We start from the raw sequence: 24,518 nt of genomic DNA on the forward strand, positions 1-24,518 counted from the left end.
GAAGAGGGCTCATTGTTTTAGAGGTACTGGTGAGTGTGAATGCCTCGTGACATCATTACCTCAAAGCCCTTGGTTTTTGCTGCACTCCAGAACTGCTCAAAATGGCGCACCCTGTCATTGATGGCATCCAGGATAATGAAAGGGAAGAAGCCATCATCCAAGGTCTTTTTGAAAGTTTTAAACATACTGGTGCGGTAGGTCTCTTCCATATCAGCTTCATACTCATACTCCATCACCTGGATCCAGGACAAAAAGCAGGTCAGGAGAAAGCAGGAGTTCTAAAATGGCTGGTGTTCAAATCCTGATATCACAACCACTGAGCATAAGGGCAGCAGAAGCAAACTTCCCTCTGCAAGTAGATTTCTAAAGAACTTGCCCACAGATTCTCTCTAATTTGGCCACACAAAGAAATGCCTTGTTCAGAAGAACACCATTGCATCCGAACAGCAGGTTCCAGCCCTAATTGTAATTACATTGTTATATGCCTCCTTAAAAAAACACCTTTCCTTCCTTTCTCAAGCAAAGATCTAAGTCAACGGAGACACAAACTGAGTATACCTTCTTTTTCACTTTTTTTCCTGTATCTGGGTCTCTCTCCTCTTTCTCCACTTCGGTGATGAAATAGTCATCCAGGCTGAGAACTCTGGGTGCAGGTCCTCCACACTCCACCTCTTTGTCCTGGGAAGGAAACAACCAAGGAATTCAATTTCCATTCTATAATGTGGGCCCTCAGTATGCCCAGAGCACACCCCAGCGATCTGATCCACACTCAGTAAGAGAAAGAAAATAACATTTTACTATCCCCTGCAACTGAACATCTTTCTTTTTATTTCAGTCATCCCAGCTGCCTTTCCCTCTAGTTCTGGAAGGGGATACCCAATCATCTGAAGAACTAGAATCTAAAGCAATTAGAGACTGAGTTTCCAGATCCAAGATTGCTTCTTCCAAGGGACTGACCTAACATGATCTCCCCCGTGCACTGGACAAATAGAAGGAAAGGAGAGAAGAAGTGTGCACATAGAGGCACATTCCTAGAGATATGCTGATGTTTTACAGTTAAGAGTTTGGCAACATATAGAAAAGTAGGTATTTATCTACTTACCCGGATGAGCTTTGCTACATGTGTCTTTCCACTGCCTGGCAATCCTCTCATTATGATGACAATCTGATATAAAGACAGCATGAAAGAAAGATGACTTTTTGGGCTGCATTCAACAGAACCCCTGAGTATGGGACGTGGCCTACCAACCAACGTGCTCTGGCTCACAATCTTGCATACCCATTGGATACAGAATCACAAAACAGAGTCAGCACTATGACATGTTCCTTAACTGTTTTTATTGTGCCCAGTCAGAACCATAACCTCAGCAGACACCTGCTGACGATCTGGCCCTATAATGTAAGATTGAATAGAATTTGTTAAAATAAAGTTAGTAGTATGAGCCTAGCTTAACTATACAATCCTTTGCCAATGTATGTACACCAACTTTTTCTTCCCTCCCTATACAGTATATGGCCAAGCCATCCCTCCCACATACCACACAGTCAAACACTGCTCTCAGAAAGAATTCTGAAACACATAAATATTGTCAATTAATAGGAATCCTATTCTTGCACTCCCAAATCCAAGAGGTTTATATCTCATATGTATTCCACCTGATTATGTTGCGTTATTCTATTTGTATCAGCAGCAAAGCCTTCTTGGAGCTCCCCCAAAGTGAACCTGCACAGCTTTTTTCCCAAACCATTTCCTGCAGTCTTTCCTTGGTCTATGAGAACACCAAAATTAACAAGTTATGTTTTAGATGTTCAATCTACTCCCCCATTTTGGGGCTCACAAATTATTCAATGGCTTTAGATGAGGCAGGGATTTGCTTTAGAAACATGCATACTGCATATGGGAAATGTATCAGAATACAGGCCCCTTAACACTGCTTGTTGCCTTCAGAATGGATAGCAGCTCCATGCTACTCACCCTCTCTGGCCTGCTGTCCCGTCCTGGTGGCTTCAAAATATCATCCACATTCTTAGACTCTGGTTTCCTCTCTATCCGGGGAGCAGGGGGTGGCTGGCGAGGTACTGATGGAGCCGAAATAGGCATCCTCTCCTCCGGGTAATTTCTCCGATCACCTACAAATTTCAGTAATTGCACACAAGTATTTTCTCGGCTCACTGAAATCAGAAATCTAAATCAGAAAGCTCAGTTCACAGGATTCTAACAGACCCCAGTGATTTCCAAGACAGTGTCGTTTAGCCTCAATTTAAGATCTGATTGGTAGAGGAGAAGACAAAATCAGTCCCATTTAACCAATGCTATAAAAAACAGAAAATCTGGACTGACAGAAATATGACCATATTTCCAAAGGGCGGAATGGTCTAGTCAAAGAAGAACAAGACTGGAATACAAGATTTTAGTTCAAGTCTCAACTTTGCCAGTGACTTCCTCTGTGGCCTTAGGAAAGTTGCTTAACCTCTTTGTAAACTGAAAAATGGGGATAATAATGACCTACATTCCAGGGGAGTTCTGAGGCTTAATGAATGTTTATAAAATGCTTTGAATATGTAAACCCCCTATATAAATGCTAAGCATCTTTATTCAGTCTGTATAAACAAGGAAAACGGACTGGTCTTTGTAATGTCTATGATTAATTCACAATTCTGCAAAGCAGGGAAAAGAAGTCAGACCCAACTCGGAATACCATGGGAAATTCTTTTATTAAAATCCATACTACATAAGGGTGTGATGAAGTCCTAAAACCTCCCAGGTGGTTCTGATAGTTTTGTTCTGACTCACTTCCACTCAAGTGCTCAGACACCACTGTGCTGAGTTTTTTATAGTCCAAGATAGACAGTTTATCGTTCTTATTACAAGATATTGATCTGTGGGATTCTTGCTTTTGAGACCATCATAACCCCTTCCCTCTGACTTCTGAAAACTGAAATCAAATCAGCTCAGCCCATGGCATCATGATTACTACATATGATCATACAGAGTCTTGAAATAGTGTTGCACTTTTAGTGTCAGATGTCAGACTTTACAGATGTCAATACCAAGTGAGCCACAAGTGCAGTCCTAGGCAATTCTGATCACAAACATTTGTATAATTGGTGGGCAAAATATCTCACTGCTACTTTCTAGATCTCATAACCAGTGAGAGACAGAAGATCACAAGAACAAGACTTACCACTGCCCTGATAAATGCCACTAACATTTATATCCTTAATGAAGTAATACAACTATCAAGCTCATCTTCTTGTGATCCTACCTTCCTGGTTTCATTTTCCCAACACTAGTATTACTTTGGGACTAAGGAACCATACCTCCAAACATGGAAGGTCCATGATCATAGGTCGGGCGATCAGGCTTTCGTTCATATGATGGTCTTTCAAAGCCCCCTCGCCTTGAGGAGGGATGCTCTTTCTTGTCACGGTAAGACTGAGTCCTTGAAGGTCCAGTTGGAGGTGCCCTGCCAGAAGAGACAGCATTTTGTATAGCTCTCGGATTTCTACAATAGAGCACAGCTCTGAATTCCCAATCAGTATACAAACATATGTCCTTCAAACGAAATTGAGTCTGATGGCATCTTATACAGCAGCAATCATGTGGATGCAACTATGATCCAGCTTGTCCTGCACTGCATACCTGTCCTCTCGAAGATGGCGTTCTTTCTCAAACCTCTCTCGATCATAGTCTCCTGAGCCTCGGTCTCTGTGCAGTTCCCGCTCCCTTTTAAAATCTCGGTAATCTGTGTTTGCATTGCCTTGACGCTCAAAGTAAGACTCACGATCCCTCTCTCTGTTGTAACGATCCCGCTGGCCTGGATGTTCTGGAAAAAGAAACCCCCAAAATCTGAACTACAAAAATATAAGCCAACCCTTAAAAAAACTCCAAGGGAACAGGAAAAGCATAGGAATAATATTATAGTAATGGGCTTCTAAAAGAAGAAAGCAGCACACAGTCTCCAGCACGGAACAAAAGTCTAGTGTTCTCAGCTATCCACGTGATGCTTGCCTACTTTCTCAAAGGATATCAGAATTAGCCAAGGAGTGCCTACCTTTTGGAAATGGTTGTCTCTCAGGCAGAGGTTCTGGACGCAGAGTTATTCTCTCCCCATACGGAATTTGTTCAACTTTACTGGTGGTTATATCTGGTAAAGAAATTTGACAAGAAAATAAGTAAGGATATTGTCCCAAATTGCATCCCTCATCCATCTCCTCCCCTCTCTAAAAGCAATGACATAGTGACACTCAAAGTGATCAGAGGGTAACTAGGCCTAAGTATATTAGTAACATGCTGTATAAAGAACATTTGTGCTACATTAATGTTAACTGAATACAAACTCAGAGCAACAAACTACTCACATAAGAAAAAGCTAATTAATTTAATTTTTAGGTGACAAATCTGAAGAACTGTCCCAGATTGAGGTGTCATTAGAGGAGGTTTTGGAACAAACTGATAAATTAAACAGTAATAAGTCACCAGGACCAGATGGTATTCACCCAAGAGCTCTGAAGGAAGTCAAATGTGAAATTGCAGAATTACTAACTGTGGTTTGTAACCTATCATTTAAATCAGCTTCTGTACCAAATGACTAGAGGATAGCTAATGTGACGGCAATTTTTTAAAAGCGTTCCAGAGGTGATCCCAGCAATTACAGGCCATTAAGCCTCACTTCAGTACCAGGCAACTGTATGGTTGAAACTATAGTAAAGAACAGAATTGTCAGACACATAGATTAACATTATTTGTGGGGGAATAGTCAACATGGTTTTTGTAAAGGGAAATCATGCCTCACCAATCTACTAGAATTCTTTGAGGGAGTCAACAGACATGTAGACATGGGTGATCCAGTTGATATAGTGTATTTAGATTTTCAGAAAGCCTTTGACAAGGTCCCTCAGCAAAGGCTCTTAAGTAAAGTAAGCTGTCATGGGATAAGAGGGAAGGTCCTCTCATGGACCAGTAACTGGTTAAAAGATAGGAAACAAAGGGTAGGAATAAATGGTCAGTTTTCAGAATAGAGAGAAGTAAATAGTGGTGTCCCCCAGGGTCTGTACTGGGACCAGTACTATTCAACATATTCATAAATTTACCAAAATGGGACCGTGAATTTGGTAGGGCCATACTCATGAGTGAAGTCTAATTATTTAAATGAGATCCATCGATCATATATGCAAAAGTCTCTCTAATCTCCTGTCACTTGGGTGCCTGCAGGAGGAAGTAGCCAAAAAACTTACTTGCAGAGTTCAATTTGGGCTGTGATGCTCATCAGATCGAGCACGTGTACAGAGTGTACGTAGCGACGTTCCTTGGTTTTGGTGGGAATGCAGCACGGCAGAGATACGAGGACAGTATATTTACCAACACAATGTTTAGAAACAGGTAATTTGCTGTGTGGCTGACTGCATTTTATAAATGCTTAAGCTGTCTTGAAAACCCAAGCAAAATGTAGATCCCCAAATGGAAATGGATTTAAACTGGCTAACAAGTAGTTTAGGCTTGAGAGTAGACAAAGGTTTCTAACCATCAGAGGAGTGAAGTTCTGGAACAGCCTCCCAAGGAAAGTATTGGGGGCAAAAAATGTAACTGGCTTCAAGACTGAGCTTGATACGTTTATAGAGGGGTGGTATGATGAGCATGTGACCCATCTGCTACTGCTAGTAGCAAAAATCTCCAATGGCTGGAGATGGGGAACTAGCTGGGGAGGACTCTTGAGTTAGGAAAGAATTCTCTGCACTAGGTGTCTGGCTGGTGGGTCTTGCCCACATGCTCAGGGTTCAACTGACTGCCATATTTGGGATTGGGAAGGATTTTTCCCCCAGGTCAGATTGGCAGAGACCCTGGAGGTGTGAGGGGGGGTCACCTTCCTCTGCAGCATGGTCACTTGCTGGTTTAAACTAGTGTAAATGGTGACTTCTCTGTAACTTGAAGTCTTTAAATCATGATTTGAGGACTTCAGTAACTCAGCCAGAGATTAGGGGTTTACTGCGGGGGGGGGGGGGGGGGTGAGGTTCTGCGGCCTGCAATTTGCAGGAGGTCAGACTAGATGATTATAATGGTCCCTTCTGGCCTTAAAGTCTATGAGACAATTTTCAATCTCACTGCAGCTAAGGTATTTGGGACTACATAATGATGTATAGCGCTTACACAGTGATTGTGTTAAGATTCTGGGCATACTTTGTGTGGTAAATACCACTCAGAGTACATCCCTTTAGAAAGAAAAAGTTTTGTTTAAGTGTCCCAGTACTAGAGACAAAATTATTTTTTTCCATTACTCACCCCGTCCATGGCCATAGTCCACAGTCTGTTGAATTAGAGGTGGTTTAGGAATTGATGTTGGTACAGATGATGGAATGGGAGTATGACCTGGAGGAGGTATTTTCCCAGAAGATGACACTGCAGGTGGCAGCACTGATTCTGATTCACATAATGCATATTCCAAATTTGCTCCTTTATCTTCACTGGTATCCCAGAGTCCATGAAAAGAATCCTCATCCCAACGTTCCTGTTTCACAGCACCAGATGTTGGCTTTATTGCAGGAGCCTGACTTGAGGTTGTAGCTGAAGCAGGAATTGGAGCACTCGGCCTCGTCACCGGGGCACCTGGCCTCGTCACTGGAGCACCCGGCCTCGTCACCGGGGTGGGCTGCCTGAACAACACTGGTGGCTTTATAATAACAGCAGGAGAAGGTTTGATAGGTTGAGATTCTATTGGTGTCTCAGGTGGCAGCTGAGAAGACGCCTAGACATGAGAAACATTCTTTAATAAGGCTCTGTAAACAGCTTCCCTCACCGTATGTGAAAACAGTAAACAAAGCCCTTTGAACAACTTATAGATAGAGCCTTGCAACCTGACCCAAACACAATAGGACCCAGCTACAAGTGTCGGGTTCGGGTCAGATTGGCTCTGATCACCTCCTCTTACCTGTGGGATTGGCACCATGGAGATGGAGGCATGCCCTGCTCCTGCTGGGCACTGCCACTTGGCTGCACTGTGCGTGCTAGGGAGTTATCACGCTTACAAGTCACAGTGCCTCTCACTCCACAGCACACACAGTGCAGCAAGGCAGTGGTAGCTGGCAGGAGTGGAGTATGCAGTTGCTGCCACACCAACCCCATGAGCAGAAGGTATCCGGTGACTGACCACATTCACCAGGTATGGGGAGTGAGCAGCCCCCCTCAGGAGAAGGCAATGGTGGCAGCAATACAGTTTCAGGGGAAAGTGTCAGGTCTGGGTGGGCCAGAAAAGGACTTGACACTCTCAGGTCAGGTCCCCTCACAGGAGGGCACACTGATATCTCAAGAAGAATAGCCATTCTGGATTGGTTGGTGTGTGCTCACTACTTGAAACTTCTAAACCCATTAAGTCAAATTGAATAAAGGCTTACTGTAACTGTTCTCTCATCCAAAATGACCGTACCAAATTAAGCTCTCTCTTTAGCCAAAGCACCTTCCAGGTGTTTCTCTCAGCTAAATTTCACATTATAGATACGTGAAGAAGAATTGCCTCTAAACAGCAGCAGGTCTAAGACTGCATCTACACTAGAAAATGTACCCATTGCTGTCAACAGGTGCAGCTGAACCAGTGCTGAAAATGATTTAACTGCAACTATACACAAGAGTAAACCATATTCTTCACTATTTCATAAACCCTAATAGAGGACTGCTCAGAAAAAGCTGTGATCATCGTTTGGCCATTCTATACTTGCAGTTAAACTGTTTTCAGCAACACCCACTGCCTACAATTAGTAAACTTCCTAGTATAAACAGAGCTTCCTACACTACTAACAGTTACCTCTCTAGCTCTTGTGTACATCCACCCTATCTACAGCTATTGCCAGCTTCTTGACAACTCCCAGCAAAAATCCACCCTTTCCAGAGTTAACACCAGCTCCTTAGCTCACCCTAGAGAAAACCTGCTTTCTGTTCAGCTACCATCAACCTCTTGGCTCTCCTAGGTTACATGGAAAATGTACTTCTTTATTCACCACAAGGTCCATAGTCTGACCATGCCCTCCCATAACAGATACAATATTAAAGATGACAAATTAAAAGCAGTGTAATTTTATTTAAAACTTTGTAACAAAGGTGGAGACTAGGGGACAGTCTGTTCTAGATTTGATTTTGACAAATAGGGAGGAATTGGTTGAGAATTTGAAAGTGGAAGGCAGCTTGGGTGAAAGTTGGTAGGTAAGATCCCATGGGAAACAAGTCTAAGGGGAAAAACAGTTGAAGATAGTTGGCAGTTTTTCAAAGAGGCATTATTAAGGGCACAAGAGCAAACTATCCCACTGTGTAGAAAAGAGAGAAAGTATGGCAAGAGACCATCTTGGCTTAACCAGGAAATCTTCAATGATCTAAAAATCAAAGAAGAGTCCTACAAAAAGTGAAAACTAGGTCAAATTAAAAAGGATGAATATAAACAAACACAAGTATGTAGGGACAAAATTAGAAAGGCCAAGGCATTAAATGAGATAAAACTAGCCAGGGACATAAAGGGTAACAAGAAAACCGTAGGAGCAAGAGGAAGAACAAGAACAAGGTAGGCCCATTACTCAATGGGGAGGAGGGGGAAATAATAACAGAAAATGTGGATATGGCAGAGGTGCTTAATGACTTCTTTGTTTTGGTTTTCACCAAGAAGATTGGTGGTGACTGGATGTCTAACAATGAATACCAGTGAAAATGAGGTAGGATCAGAAGAGGCTAAAATAGGGAAAGAACAAGTAAAAAATTACTTATACAAATTAGATGTCTTCAAGTCACCAGGGCCTGATGAAATGCATGCTAGAATACTAAAGGAGTTGACTGAGGAGATATCTGAGCCATCAGTGACTATCTCTGAAAAGTCATGGAAGACGTGAGAGATTCCAGAAGACTGGAAAAGGGTAAATATAGTGCCAATCTATAAAAAGGGAAATAAGGACAACCCATGGAATTACAGACCAGTCAGCTTAACTTCTGTACCCGGAAAGATAATGGAGCAAATAATTAAGCAATCAATTTTCAAACATCTAGATGATAATAAGGTGATAAGTAACAGTCAGCATGGGTCTGTCAAGAACAAATCCTGTCAAACCAACCTGATAGCTTTCTTTGACAGGGTAACAAGCCTTGTGGATAGGGGGAAGCAGTAGACGTGGTATATCTTGACTCTAGTAAAGCTTTTGATACTGTCTCACATGACCTTCTCATAAACAAACTAGGGAAATGCAACCTAGATACAAGGTTGGTGCAAAACTGGTTGGAAAACCATTCGCACAGAATAGTTATCAGTGGTTCACAGTCATGCTGGAAGGGCCTAATGAGTGGGGTCTTGCAGGGATCAGTTCTTGGTCCGGTTCTGTTCAATATCTTCATCAATGATTTAAATAATGGCATAGAGAGCACACTTATAAAGTTTGCAAACAATACCAAGCTGGGAGGTGTGGCAAGTGCTTCGGAGGATAGGATTAAAATTCAAAATGATCTGGACAAACTGGAGAAATGGTCTGAAGTAAACAGGATGAACTTCAGTAAGGACAAATGCAAAGTACTCCACTTAGGAAGGAACAATCAGCTGCACACATGCAAAATGGAAAATGTCTGCCTAGGAAAGAGTACTGCGGAAAGGGATCTGGGGATCATAGTGGCCCACAAGCTAAATATGAGTCAACAGTGTAACGCTGTTGAAAAAAAAGCAAACATCATTCTGGGATGTATTAGCAGGAGTGTTGTAAGCAACACACGGGAAGTAATTCTACCGCTCTACTCTGTGCTGACTACGTCTCAACTGGAGTATTGTGTCCAGTTCTTGGTACCACATTTCAGGAAGGATGAGGACAAATTGGAGTGAGTCCAGAGAAGAGCGACAAAAATTATTAAAGGTCTTGAGAACATGACCTAGGAGGGAAGACTGAAAAAATTGGGTTTGTTTAGTCTGGAAAAGAGAAGACTGAGGGGGGACATGATAACCTTTTATGTACTTGAAAACTGTTATTACAAGAAGGAGGGAGAAAAATTGTTTTTCTTAACCTCTGAGGATAAGACAAGTAGCAAGGGGCTTAAATTGCAGCAAGGGAGGTTTAGGTTAGACATTAAGAAAAAACTTCTAACTGTCAGGATGATTAAGCACTGGAATAAACTGCCTAGGGAAGTCATGGAATCTCCATCATTGGAGATTTTTAAGAGCAGGTTAGACAAACGCCTGTCAGGGATGGTCTAGATAATACTTAGTTCTGCCATGAGTGCAGGGGACTGGACTGGACTAGATGACTTCTCAAGCTAGTACAGACAATTCTGTTTCCAGCCTACTGATCCATCTACCTCCCTAATCTTGTCTCCCAAGAAATGAGGCCTCACCCATGTCCAATTACTCAGGTCAAGTCAGGCCTACACATGGAAAGCACAGTTTGTGTACACTGAAGAAAAAATGACTCTTCTAGCTTCCTACACAGAGCCTGTGCCACAGGTTGCTGAGAAACACAGAAGTAGAGTTGCTTCAACATTTGGAAAACAGACAATCTAGAAGAAAATGGGTCAGAGGATTTCATGCACTTCTGCTAATCAGTGTCTAATATTTATTTACCTACTTCACGGAGGTGCTGATAGGATTCGGTCATGTTTGTAAAGTGATTTAAACAGTATGAGCAGTATGTGTGATTTAAGCAGTATATTATACCCATTATTCACTGGGTGCTTTCCAAACACAAAGGAGGGGACAGTCCCTGCTCCAAAGAGTTTATAATCTAAACAGTGGTTCTCAAACTTTTTTCTCCCCGCAGACCACTTGAAAATTGCTGAGGGTCTCTGCAGACCACTTAATGATCTTTCCAAATGTTGATTGTACCGTTAGCTAACTATTGTAAAGCGCTTTAGATAAAAGTGCTATATAAAAAAACTTTAATAATAATTAACTTTTTTTGTTCTATAAATAAAAGCACACAATTCATATTTTAATATCAGTAGTGTTACCTTTCTAATGCGATGGATGTACCCTCTCTCCCCCTCCCCAGCAGCCACCGAGCTGGGGCTGGGAAGGAGGGGGGGTCTACCGTGGCAGCAGCCGAGCTGAGGCTGGGGAGGAGGGCCATCTCTCCCCGGCAGCCGCAGCCCTGGAGCTGGGGAAAGTCGCCTCTTTCTCTGGCTGTCACAGCCCTGCATGTCCCAAATTCCCCCACCCACTCTTCTCAGCCCACTGCCCCCTCCCACCTACCCCTTATTCCACCCAAGGCCACCACCTCACCTTACATGTACGCCTTCGCCAGGGTCCAGACACCTAATCAGTGGAGCCACACCTGAGCACTCCACTAATTAGGTGGGTGGCCCTTCATTCTTTCATGTGCACCTTAGAGGGAACTATCCACGGACCACCTTAATGGAGCTCACGGACCACTAGTGGTCCATGGAGCACAATTTGAGAACCTCTGATCTAAAAAGACAGAGAGATGAAGGACAGGGGAAAGGTATACAGTGTTCAAGCAGAGTGATCTGGGTGATGGGGCAAAACTTCTTAGTTTAACTTTTTAAAAGTGTAAAATTAAGGTATCTTCTCCTATCCTTCCTATACATAACTGAACTACTTTGATTCATATAATTACTTCAGATTAACAACTACGTGAAACACATACATAGAAAAATCCAAAAATACTGGGTCTAACAAATGTACAATAGAACTTCACTAATCTAAACTACTGAAAGGGAGAGTCCAGTGCAGATAAGTGAGGTTTGTGACCCAATGAGTGCTGAGGAAGAACACTAGCACAATCAGACAATTATAAATGCCCTACTCCTTCTTCAGCGGATTACCAGAATGCCTGGGGCATGCTAGGAATTGATATGGTGCTCCCACACTGGAAAAAGCATATTACGTTCCCCCTGGGTCTATGAGAAGCATGTCATGAGACACATTACTCTTGCCCCCAACACAGCAGCAGAATCTCACTGGCTTGTGTTTCAATCAACTACAAGCTCAAAGGTTCTTTTTCCATTTGGGTTTGTAGGTTACAAAAGTACAGTTTTGCGAGATTTGACTAAGTGCAAAGTATTATTTTATGAGTTACCTACCTCAGTTTGCTTCGCCTCACCGTCAGAAGCCAGGAAATGCCTATTTTAGCTAGATTCCAGATTTGAACTAATGTTCAGATCCAGGTGAATTATCATCAGCATTTCATTTACCTGAAAAGCACGTGGCCTTGTAGTTGTGGTTTGTGATCTAGAAGTTTCCTGTGATGGCAGGTGGGGATCAGGCACAAAGTCTTTCAACTTCTGCAACTGTTCTTTTTGTTCCCTGCACATCAAAAAAAAGTTACCATTCTGTGACATAAATGCACTGTTAAAAAAAATAAGGGAACCAATACATACACCAACAAAATATATTGTAGTAGTATTAAGAATCATTATTCTCTACAGAGTTTACGGCTGGGATAAGCTATGACACAAGCAGCTGGTAGCACCCCAACAGCCAGCATACTGGGAGAGACTTGACTTAGATTGTGACCTCTCTGATGCAGGGACCATCTTTTTGTTGTGTGTTTGTAGGGTGCGTAACATAATGGGGTCCTGGTCCATGACTGGGACTCCTAAGTGCCACCTCAATACAAACAATAAATAATAACAGCTGCAGCAACTCGGAGCTCCCCTTACATCCAGTGTTCCTAACACCTGGCTTTGGAAAAATGCATTGGATGGCAAATCCAGATCAACACACAACTGATACCAGACTTGTCAGTTGCACAGAGAACAGATCTCGTTGGAGACACCTGAAGTTGGGAAAAGCTATTCTCTACATTTCTACTATGGATTCTGTCTCAAAGTATCATCAGAAAGAGACTTATCAATTTCAAGCCACTTACGCTGAATTGTTCTATCTGGATATGAGTCAACAGTGTGCCCTTGTTGCCAAGAAGGCTAATGGCATTTTAGGCTGTATAAGTAGGGGTATTGCCAGCAGATCGAGGGACGTGATCATTCCCCTCTATTCGACATTGGTGAGGCCTCATCTGGAGTACTATGTCCAGTTTTGGGCCCCACACTACAAGAAGGACGTGGAAAAATTGGAAAGAGTCCAGCGGAGGGCTACAAAAATGATTAGGGGGCTGGAGCACATGACCTAAGAGGAGAGGCTGAGGGAACTGGGATTGTTTAGTCTGCAGAAGAGAAGAATGAGGGGGGATTTGATAGCTGCTTTCAACTACCTGAAAGGGGGTTCCAAAGAGGATGGATCTAGACTGTTCTCAGTGGTACCTGATGTCAGAACAAGGAGTAATGGTCTCAAGTTGCAATGGGGGAGGTTTAGGTTGGATACTAGGAAAAACTTTTTCACTAGGAGGGTGGTGAAGCACTGGAATGGGTTACCTAGGGAGGTGGTGGAATCTCCTTCCTTAGAGGTTTTTAAGGTCAGGCTTGACAAAGTCCTGGCTGGGATGATTTAGTTGGGAATTGGTCCTGCTTTGAGCAGGGGGTTGGACTAGATGACCTCCTGAGGTCCCTTCCAACCCTGATATTCTATGATTCTATGATCTGCTCTTTCTGAAGTACGCAATGAGAAGAGTCAGTGTAAGGTAGAAAACAACTCTCAATATGGTTTGATACAAAAGGGTGACTTCCCCAGCGTTAACTTTAAAACTGAGGAAAACAGTCAATAGAATCTTCTTTAATTGAACCCTTTCTTTGGCACTGTAGAGGGAATCTGCTTTCACATATGAAGCTTTCTTGTATCAGTTTATTAGGCCTTAAACACCATTCTCTAAAGCACAGGTGACAAAGTCCCTGACAACCTGGTGTATTAAACCAGTTCCCATGACAGATTAAATTCTTCAGAATCATAACTTCCATTCACTTTTTGAAAATTACATTTCTAGCACTTCTGGTTGCAATTAAAACCTTCCATATGGGAAAAAAAGGTATACTATCTTTATGAGTGTAAAAACAAAACAGCTTTGAAAGAGGTAGAAAATGTCCGCATTCAGTTTTTAACTGAAACCTAAGGATGACAAATGTCAACAGTAACTGTGTAACTGTTCATCATTTAGCATAAAATTCAGCTTGTGCAATTATCACCCTAAAGGGTGCAATGGCAGATGCAGGAAAGTGGGGGCACCCCACCCCCGGACTCTGTCTTTACCAAATACTGATCCCTCATTGGTCTTCCTGTTCCCTCTGGAAGGTGAACCATGACACTCTGTTCTTAGGTGTATTCCTCTTCTTTCTACACTCTTCCCTGAAATACCTCATTCATTTACATTCCAATTTATAAGTTTACCTCTTCTTTTTTGATGTTCCTTCCTACAAATGTGCATGATGCACCCATACCCATGGTACCTGTGCACCATCCAAGCTCTTTCTCTCTTTATATTACACCATTAGGGCACCTCTGAATGTTTCCAGTAGTAACGGATTTTGAAAGGAAGTTTGGAGGAATATTTTGCTGTTTATTGCTGCTCGGTCATTCTTCAGGATTCTTGTGATAATGATTATTTTATATTTCATTATGCAGATAATAAAAACCTGCATCAATCTCATTTTGGAGCTGTGGATTGACATCATGATGAACAAAGCTTTTGCTATGGGATGCATGGAAAGGGGAAATCTCTGAGATCATCAGTTGGCTGGGCCCTGGTTTATTAAATTTGGATTTGGACATGGACAGAGAGCCACTGCAGCGAGCAAAGAACTGAAGTGGCAAACTCTCATCAGGCTCTGTTGCCTAACAAGTGGACCACTACATTTTGAACCAGAAGGTGAGGGGTTTTTTTTTGCCTTCACGCATTCAACCCCAGGTATAGCACATTAGAATAGTTGAGTTTTTCAGTGATAGCTACTTGGATCACTGTGGACAGATCCACATCTAAGAAACCATGTGCTGACTAGCCAAGGATGTAATAAAAAGCATATTTTGCTACTGTCATCATCCAGTAATCTACGGACACTAAGGCGTCTAGTAGCATCCCAAGATGCTATCACTGTAACAAATGAAAAGGTAGACACCTTCAGTTATTTACTAAGTGCCAGTGATGTACTGAACACTGTATAAGAAACAGAAAAAAAGATACTTTCTCTCACAAGCATCTTAAAAACTTGAGGACCAGGCTAAAGTTTGGCAAGTTCTTCAAAGCATTTTCCACTTCCCACCAATATCACCTCTGTCTTCCCCAGGTTTTGTTCTAGTCAACTGTTTTTTTTATTCAGCAGCAGTGCTCTCTCAGGTACTGAGATATTTAGATGATGGCATTGTCTACAGAAGATTTGCAGCTAGCTTACATCTGCATATTGTTGGTATTGGGTCCGTAGTATCTCAAATCTTCCCTAGAATTGTAACAATTTAATAAAGGATGGTAAAGTTAAATAGAAGGATAAACAAGTTAAACACCGAGAGAGTCCTCATGTGAAATCTCTCTAGGAAGTACAATAGCCCACATGACATGACAGGAATGAGAAAAGCCATTTTAATGCAATTCTGTTCATCTCACCAGGTCACTCAGATGAGTCATCAGCACTTCATAATTAAAGGGTGCTGGTAAAGGGCGCAGACAGATCTAACATCAGCATGTATGTGTGCCAATTGTCTTTGGATAAGAGGAGATTTTCCATCAGTGTAATCAGTGCAGTTTCTGTTCCATATGCTGGACTAAAATCTGTCAGGGAAGGTTCTAAGATATTAGCAGAGGTCAAGTGCTGCTGGAGATGGCTTTTCACCAATGCATCAATCACTTTGCCTGGGAAGGGAAGGTTATCGACAAAGTCATTGACACTAAGTGATGGTTTCTTGAACACATGCCAGATGACTGCATGTTTCAGGAAGATTGATAGGCTGCCATCTCTGAAGAAGGTGTTAATGTTCTATTCTATGTCAGCAGTAGACTCAAGTGTTTCTGACTGGCTGCCACCAACCAAGAGGGGTACATATATGAATTCTAAGAACTGGAGAAGCTATCTTTGATCCAGTCAATCTTTTCTCAGTATACTTTACAAAGTTCTTCACACCGAGTAATGCTAGATTTCAAATGAGGGAAATGATAAAAAAATAAGCACTGTACAAAACCAAAATAATCCATATTAAGTGGATTAAGATCTGGCTAACTGATAGATCTCAAAACATAACTTAACAGGGAATCATCAATAATTAAGATGACTCTACAAGAGTCCCATGGGGATCAGTTCTCAGTTCAACTCTGTTCAGTATTTTTACCAATAAATTGCAAGAAAGTATAAAATCAGAGCTGATACAATTTGCAGATGACACAAAAATTGGTGGAGTGGCAAATAATAAGGAGAACAGAACTACATTTAGGAACAAAGAATGTGGGCAGCCATATTTACTGGACATGTGTGCGTGACAGTGAGAGGCGGAAACCTCAGGAAAGCAGTAACTCTGAAAAGGACTTAAGGGTCACTAGATAATCCACTGAACATGAGCTTCCAATGTGAAGCTGTGGCAAAAAGGCTAACCCAATCCTTGGATGCATAAACAGGGAAATGTTAAATACAGAGAGGTGATAGCAAATTCACATACAGCACAGGTGAGATTGCTACTGGAAAACTGTGTCTAATTCTGATGTCTAAACTTTAAAAATCATTGTGAAAAATTGGAGAGGATTCAGAGACATACTACAAAAAATTAATTTGGAGGTCTGGAAAATATGCTTTACATTGAGAGACTTATGAGCACAGACTTAAGAGGTATTAGATAAGAGTCTTTAAGTACCTACACTGGAAGTAAACATTAGACTTTATGGAACTCTTTAACCTAGCACTGGCATAACAAGATGTAATTATTGGAAGCTGAAGTTAGATAACTTCAAACTGGAAACAAGACAACTTTTAAATAGTGAAACACTAGAACAGATTATCAAGGAAAATGGTTAGTTCATCATTATTTGGAGTCTTTAAATCAAGACTGGCTGAAAGTCAAAAGGGACTTAGGTGCCTAACCCACTTGGGCACTTTTGAAAATTCAACCTGGATGTCTTTCTAATAGATAGCATCTAACTCAACAAGTTATTGGTCTTGATAGTAGAGAAAAATTCCCTCGACTGCAGGAATCACTGGGTGAAATTCTATGCTCTGCATTATACAGCTATGACTAGATAAATTTATTCAGGTCATTATGCAGAACAGTTCTTTTGGATGAAATTTTGCATCGGCTATTGTGTAGAGGATTTATTGGCTTCTCTAAAGTCTGCAGCATAGGACTACAGGAATTCCTTGCTCAGCCGTCATGTTAAAGCTACTGGACAACAGGTGGTTATAGAGACTATCAACACCCTGATTCTATAGTTGGATAAAATTCTCCAATAGAATGTTTTGGAAGCTTGCTGGGATCATGAATCTCCAAGAGCAGACCAGCACAGTCAATAATCAAGATAGACCATTTACACTACTACATTTTTTTTTCTATTTCCCCCATGTTAAGTACCCTCACAGCTTCTTGTCAAACTGTCTTAAATGGGCTATCTTGTTGATTATCACTACAAAAGTTTTTTTTCTCCTGCTGACAACAGTTCATCTTAATTAATTAGCCTCTTAGAGTTGGTTGGGCAACTCCCACCTTTTCATGTTCTCTGTATGTCTATATATCTCCTTACTATATGTTCCATTCTATGCGTCCGATGAAGTGGGCTGTAGCCCACGAAAGCTTATGCTCAAATAAATTTGTTAGTCTCTAAGGTGCCACAAGTACTCCTATTCTTTTTGCGGATACAGACTAACACGGCTGCTACTCTGAAATCAGATTTACTAGTTGTGTGTGATTTTCCATGCATCTTCCTTCCTCACATATTGGTAAATTCCTGCTAGTATTTCCTGTACGTTTTCTAAAAAAAAAAAAGATCTTTCCTCTGTTCTTATGAACAAAACTCTTACACATGCATTGGTTCTTTTTCATTTTGACTACTCTAACCTCCTCCTCTCTGCCCTTGCTAATTTCTGTATCACTTACCTCCAGAGTATTCAGAATGCAACAGCTAAAGTCATCTTCAGGCACTCTTCATCCATGTCACTCCTTTCTTAGCTTCTTCTTAACTTTTATATTAAGTTAAATTTTTTGCCCTCATCTTTACAGATCTTCACAACCCTGCTTCTACCTACATCCTAGATATTTGCAATGTTCTCATCCTCATAGTATCTGGGTTCAGTTAAAATATAATGATGATTGAAATGGACAAGGAAAAGAAAAATTAAGATAGTAATATTTTGGGATTTGTACAGAATAAGAAATCCATATGCTTCAAGCAAACATTCATCACATCTGGGGGTGAGAAAGGAAATTATTGGCCTCCACACAGTACTGTACAATTGAATGGGTTTAAAAGATCAGCCGGCCTAGGGGCAGCTCCTTGAAGCATCACGTATTGGCAAATGCAAGAGGCATAATACTAGAACAGATGCAATAATTGTCTAAACTGATAAAGCAAATCCTGTGACCCTACTTGACAGTATTTAATACAATTCCATGGATTAGTTCAGATAAATTACCAACTTTTTTCCCTAAAGAAATTACAAGATTAGCCAACTCACCGAAGCATTTTCAGCTCCTGGGCAGCCTTGAGGATTATTTCATGCTGCCTTTGACTAAGGACCATTACCCCTCCAAGTGACTGTTCAGGGTCCAGGTTTGGCTCTGCTCCCAGCATGTCAGATGAACGTGGTGGTGGAAGGGGTGGATCAAGCTGATCCTCCAAAGGTCGTAGTCTGTCTGCTTCATCAGGATACCATCTATCCGACAACCGTTCCCTCTCCCAGTCAGTCTTTTCAGGAAGGTAATCTCGCTTCTCCCTCGATGTATCACGCCTCTCTGGATACTCTCGGATCCTCAACTCCCCCCTGTCTCGGAGGTCTCTGTCATAGAGATCTCTGTCTCTTTCCTCCCTCCACCGGTCCTCACGGTACCTGTCCAGAGGTGGAAGTGGTGGCAAAGGGGGAAGAGGAGGAATGTCCAGGTCATGACTCGGTGTATCTCTGTCATCCAGAGGTCTCAAGTAATCTCTGTCCCATTCTCTATCTAATTCTCGATCATAAATATCCAAGGGTCTTCCAATCCTGTCCAGATCTCTATCCAACTCCCTCTCCCTGGGCCTTTCCCAATCATCCCACCAAGTGTCTCGTCTGTCAAGATCAGAAGACAAAGGAGGTAAAGGAGGAAGAGGTGACAGTGGAGGCAATGAAAGACGCAGTGGTAACCTGTCATCTCTATCATATGGATCCAGGTGATCATCCCGAATATCTGTGTCATGCTCTCTCCAATATCGATCTCTTTCCCAATCATCCAATTGCTCGCGCTCTAAAGGACGGGCATCTCGTCTATCTAATGAAGGTTCCTCTTGCATTCTCTCCTCTTCATGACTCCAGGGAGCCCTTGTTGGTTCCTCTCGATGATACAGAGATAATTTCTCTGAGTTGTCTCCTAAGCGGATTGGTTTATCAATACTTCCTGTTTCAGGCCTGCCCATTTCCCTCTCCCGGCTACCTGATCGCCTGACAGAACCCATCTCCCGACTTCCTGCCCGCCTGACAGGACCCCTCTCCCAGCTTTCATCCCGCATGACAGGGCCCCTCTCCCAGCTTCCTGATTGCCCCCTATCCCTGCTGTCTGCCCGGCCAGCTGGTTCCTTGTCTCGGCTGGACAACACCCTCTCCCGGCTGCCTGACCGCCCAACTGGCCCCATCTCCCAGTTGCCTGACTGCCCATCTGGCAACTTCTCCCTGCTACCTGACCGCCTATCCAGCTGCTCCTCCCGGCTGCTCACTCTCTGGATCATCCCCCGGCCTCGGGTGGCTGCCTGTCTGGGTAATCCTCTGCCTCTGTTTGTTAGCCCCCTGCCTCGGCAGTCTTCCAGCCTGCCCTGGCCCCTGTCTAGGCCGTCGTCCAGCCTGCCCTGCCCCCTGCCTCGGCCGTCGTCCAGCCTGCCCTGCCCTCTGCCTCGGCCGTCGTCCAGCCTGCCCTGCCCCCTGCCTCGGCCGTCGTCCAGCCTGCCCTGCCCCCTGCCTCGGCCGTCGTCCAGCCTGCCCTGCCCCCTGCCTCGGCCGTCGTCCAGCCTGCCCTGCCCCCTGCCTCGGCCGTCGTCCAGCCTGCCCTGCCCCCTGCCTCGGCCGTCGTCCAGCCTGCCCTGCCCCCTGCCTCGGCCATCGTCCAGCCTGCCTTGCCCCCTGCCTCGGCCATCATCCAGCCTGCCCTGCCCCCTGCCTCGGCCGTCATCCAGCCTGCCCTGCCCCCTGCCTCGGCCGTCGTCCAGCCTGCCCTGCCCCCGGCCTCGGCCGTCATCCAGCCTGCCCTGCCCCCTGCCTCTGCTTACTGGTCCACTGCCTCTATTATCTTCTGGTTGAACCGGCCCTTTACCCTGGTTATTTTCTAATCCAGGTAGTCCTTTACCCTGGCTATTTTCTGAAAGGGGCAATTTACTATCTGTAGATTTTAAGTCTGTATTTCCTGTTACAGGGGATGGAGGTAAGACTGCTGTTCCTCCTGTTCTTGGAGGAACAGTAGACTGCACAGTTACAGGTGTACTGGGAAGTGGTGTTGGTTTTTGATTCTGAATGGGTGGAGGTTGAGTAGTTGATTTTGTCTCTTGTACTTGCTGCGCAGGATCCTGAGAACTCCACGTCCACTTTTTAGGCCCAGGAATGACTTTTTTGACTTCAGCTTTGGGTGGTTCCTGTTGAGCTTTTGTCAGGTCCTCAGCTGGCTGAACTGGACCAGAATTCTTTGCATCTGTATCAAAGGAAATTGGAGTAGACTGAGTTCTATTTGCCAACTCCTGGTTGACAGCTGCATCAGCAAAAGCTTCTCTGTTTTCTGTTCGGGACTCTGCTTGAGACTGCTGTTGTCCAAAAGGAGGTCTGGGCCCCCTCCACTGTGATCCACTTGGTCGGGAACTGTGCATCTGTGATGTACTTGGGGATGTATAAAACTGTGCTGCTGGCCCACGGGGGATAGTTCCCCATTTGCTTGAAGACCGTGCATCTGAATTCTGACCTTCAAATCTTGGCCTTGGCCCTTCCAAGTGCTGGCCTTCAAAACGAGGTCCTCTCTGACTTGGCCCTTCAAATCTGTCAAAGCCTCTTCCCCGAAGTCCATCAAACCTACAGGTAAAACATGAGACATACTTGAATGAACAAATTAAGTGAGAATTCTCTAGAAGATATTTTCACCTTATAAAACAACTTTCATGCAAACATCTCTGTGTGCCTCATAAGCAAATCCCATTAAATCAGTACAGAAACACGGAAAAACGCACTTCAATTTCACACTGCACAACTGAGAGTGACATAAGCCACTTGCAGACTCAGCAACCTCTAGGAAATAATATTAGATGAGCCACAAAATAATCAGTGTCATGCCCCACTGTTGCACCAATGTGTGAAGTTATGTCTGTGTGCTGGCTCATATCATCTGGGGCATCATTCATAGACATGTAATGGAAAAAAAATCCTGCTTATGTGAGAGCAGCAGCATTTGAACCACTCTATATAGATGGTAGTGGCTGAAAGTGTACATTTCAGCCATGAAGACTAGTTCCAGGAGAAATGCTGACTTAAAACCTTAGCTGGAAATCAAGTATGTTATTTTAACATGTCTTGTGTTTAAAGCTCCAGACTGGGGCTCAGAAGATCTAGATTCTGTTTCCAGCTTTGTCCAGATTCAGTGTGTGACTGTGGGAAAGTCACAATTTCTCTGTCTCTTGATACTCCAACAGCAAAACAGTGGTATTTCCCTACCACACGAGGGTGTGGGCAAAGATAAATAAATTAATGTATGTGTAATGATCAGATACTATGGTGCTGAGTACTACATAGAAAAACCCATAAATAAAATATAATTAGATAAATAAAATCTAGATATAGAATTTGAAATATTAAACAGCAAGTGGAGCAAGCTTATGATGTTGCCCTGGTCTGGACAGCTTTATGTGTTTTCTGTTTGTACAACTGTATTTTATTCACATTTAGTTCACCTACAACTATGGTGGCTCAAAATGTGGGGAACTCAGTAACAAATACAGCATGAAGTGAAAGGATTCATGCAACAGGCGCTAAAGATGCATATCTGGTCAAAAATCCACTTTTTAATTAAATGCCCAACTACTGAATCTCAAAACAGAGTAGATAAAATCACAGTATTTTACACAGGAACTTAAAAGGGACTGAAAGTCACATTACTCAGATATTTGTAACTTACAATGTTGACTCTTGAACCAGTGCAAAAAAGCAAAAAGAAACAAGGCAGCTGGAGACTACAAGAACAATCAATTACAGGATCTTGTTTCTCAAAAAATTCCAGGGTTGGAAACCATTGCTTTATAGTATTGAGGAGAACACACACTGTGGTAAACACAACTTTCCAGTTGTCATAAATAAACAGATCAGGGTTAAGGTCTCTTTTACCTGTAAAGGGTTAACATGCAGTACCTGATGACCACCTGACCAAAGGACCAATCAGAGACGAGATAATTTCAAATCTCTGTGGAGGGAAGCCTTTGTCTGTGTTCTTTGTGAGAGTGCTTTTTTGGATCTAAGAAAGAACAGTCATGTCTCCAAGTTCTCCTGGAGTAGTTTCTACTAATTAATAGTGAGTATTAATTAGAAAGGCGAATTAGTCTTTTGAGTTGTTTTCTATATTTACAATTGTGTGTTTTGCTAAAGGAAATTCTTTATTCCTGTTTGCTGATATTGCTTTTACTGAGAAAGGAAGGAGAGAGGATTCTCTCCAGAACTTAGCAAGGTTACACCCTATGAGTGTCCAGCTTGGACTCATAGAGATTCTGTATTTTCTTTTTATTCTTTAATAAATTCTTTTCTTTTCTATTAAGGACTTGTTTGGTCTTTCCTTGGGTGGATTCTCAGGGAAAGAGAAGGGGGAGGTATCCCTCTGTAGTTAGATCCCGGTGTCTCTCCTAGGAAAAGGGAGGGGGGAGGAAGCAGGGGGAATGGTTTATTTCTCCTGGGTGTAAGAACTCCATGGATTTGGGGCTCTTGGAATCCCCTAGGATTTTGGGGAAGGACTGTGTCTCAATCCACATTTCCTGATTGAGTGGTGGCAGCTTACTAGATCTAAACTAGGATTTTAGTTTAGAGGGAAACCAAGTCAGGTCCTCACATTGGAGCCCAACAGCTCCAAGTGGGGGTGAAACTATGACATGGTGGCAGCAAAGGGGAGACCTACCCTAGGATTTTGGGGTGGGGGAAAACATGCGGGTCCTTACTTTGAAACCCCCCAGTTTCAAGTGAGGGTAGACTCTGACACCAGTATTGTATATGATTGATCTATAATTCTAGTTCAGTGGTGGGCAAACTTTTTGGCCCGAGGGCCACATCTGGGTGGGGAAAATTGCATACAGGGCCAAGAATGTAGGACTGGGGGAGGGGATTGGGGTGTAGGACGGGGTGCGGTGTGCAGGAAGGGGCTCAGGGCAAGGGGTTGGGGCAGAGGAGGGGTGCAGAGTGTACGAGGGGGCTCAGGGCAGGAAGTTGGGGTGCAGGGTGAAGGAGGGGTTCGGGGTGCAGGCTCCAGGCCGGCACTGTTTACCCTGAGTGGCAGCGGTGTACACAGGGGCCACAGCAGGCTCCCTGCCTGCGTGCCGTGGCCCCACGCTGCTCCCGGAAGCAGCCAGCACCACGTTCCTGCTGCCCCTGGGGGAGGGGTAGAGGGCTCCGTGTGCCGCCCTTGCCTGTAGGCACCGCCCCCCGCACACACACCCCCAGGGGCTGCAGGGGCCGCAGGGATGTGATGCCGGCTGCTTCCAGGAGAGGGGGTGGCAAGCCCCAGTTTGCCCTCCCCTGCGCGCTAATAGTTTGAATTATCAGCTGCTAACAATCACTTTGGATGTGAAATGGGGGGTGATGGGAAATGATTGAGAACGGAATGATATTACTGTGAAGTCTCACATCCTGCAAGGGCTAGAAATACAGTATCTCCTTGCTTAACGTTGTAGTTACGTTCCTGAAAAATGTGACTTTAAGCAAAATGATGTTAAGCGAATCCAATTTCCCCATAAGAATTAATGTAAATATGGGGGGGGGGGGGTTTAGGTTCCAGGGAATTTTTTTTCACAGTATAAGTTTTAAACAAACAATTCAATACTGTACACAGCAATGATGATTGTGAAGCTTGATTGAGGTGGTGAAGTCAGAGGGTGGAAGACAGTGGGATATTTCCCAGGGAATGCCTTACTGCTAAATGATGAACTAGCACTCGGTTGATCCCTCAAGGGTTAACACATTGTTGTTAATGTAGCCTCACACTCTACAAGGCAGCACAAATGGAGGGAGGGGAGACAGCATGGCAGACAGAGATAGAGACACACACACACAGTGTGTGTGTGTGTGTGTGAGAGTGTGAGAATGTGAGAGAGAGGCTATGGCTACACTTAAACTTCAAAGCGCTGCCGCGGCAGCGCTTTGAAGCGCTAAGTGTAGTCAAAGCGCCAGCGCTGGGAGAAAACTCTCCCAGCGCTGTCCGTACTCCACCTCCCTGTGGCTGGGGCTTTGACTACACTGGCGCTTTGTAGCGCCGCAATTTGCAGCGCTGCAGAGGGTGTGTTTT

General features: G+C 43.5%; 1 protein-coding gene across 1 annotated transcript in view; it reads right to left on the reverse strand.

Annotated features, from left to right (window-relative positions):
* The window catches only part of YLPM1 (YLP motif containing 1), a 61,149-nt gene that overhangs the window by 22,208 nt on the left and 14,423 nt on the right, over positions 1-24,518 (reverse strand). The window contains exons 5-15 of the mRNA XM_039538932.1: positions 20,246-21,058; positions 18,497-19,816; positions 12,158-12,269; positions 6,281-6,743; positions 4,056-4,148; positions 3,644-3,827; positions 3,322-3,467; positions 1,976-2,130; positions 1,103-1,165; positions 559-678; positions 60-236 (exon numbers count right to left, since the gene is read on the reverse strand). Coding sequence (XP_039394866.1) covers positions 60-236; positions 559-678; positions 1,103-1,165; positions 1,976-2,130; positions 3,322-3,467; positions 3,644-3,827; positions 4,056-4,148; positions 6,281-6,743; positions 12,158-12,269; positions 18,497-19,816; positions 20,246-21,058 — 3,646 coding nt within the window. The remainder of the gene's footprint in view (positions 1-59; positions 237-558; positions 679-1,102; positions 1,166-1,975; positions 2,131-3,321; positions 3,468-3,643; positions 3,828-4,055; positions 4,149-6,280; positions 6,744-12,157; positions 12,270-18,496; positions 19,817-20,245; positions 21,059-24,518) is intronic.

The sequence above is a fragment of the Mauremys reevesii genome, linkage group 4 (assembly GCF_016161935.1).
Source record: "Mauremys reevesii isolate NIE-2019 linkage group 4, ASM1616193v1, whole genome shotgun sequence".
NCBI lineage: Eukaryota > Metazoa > Chordata > Testudines > Geoemydidae > Mauremys > Mauremys reevesii.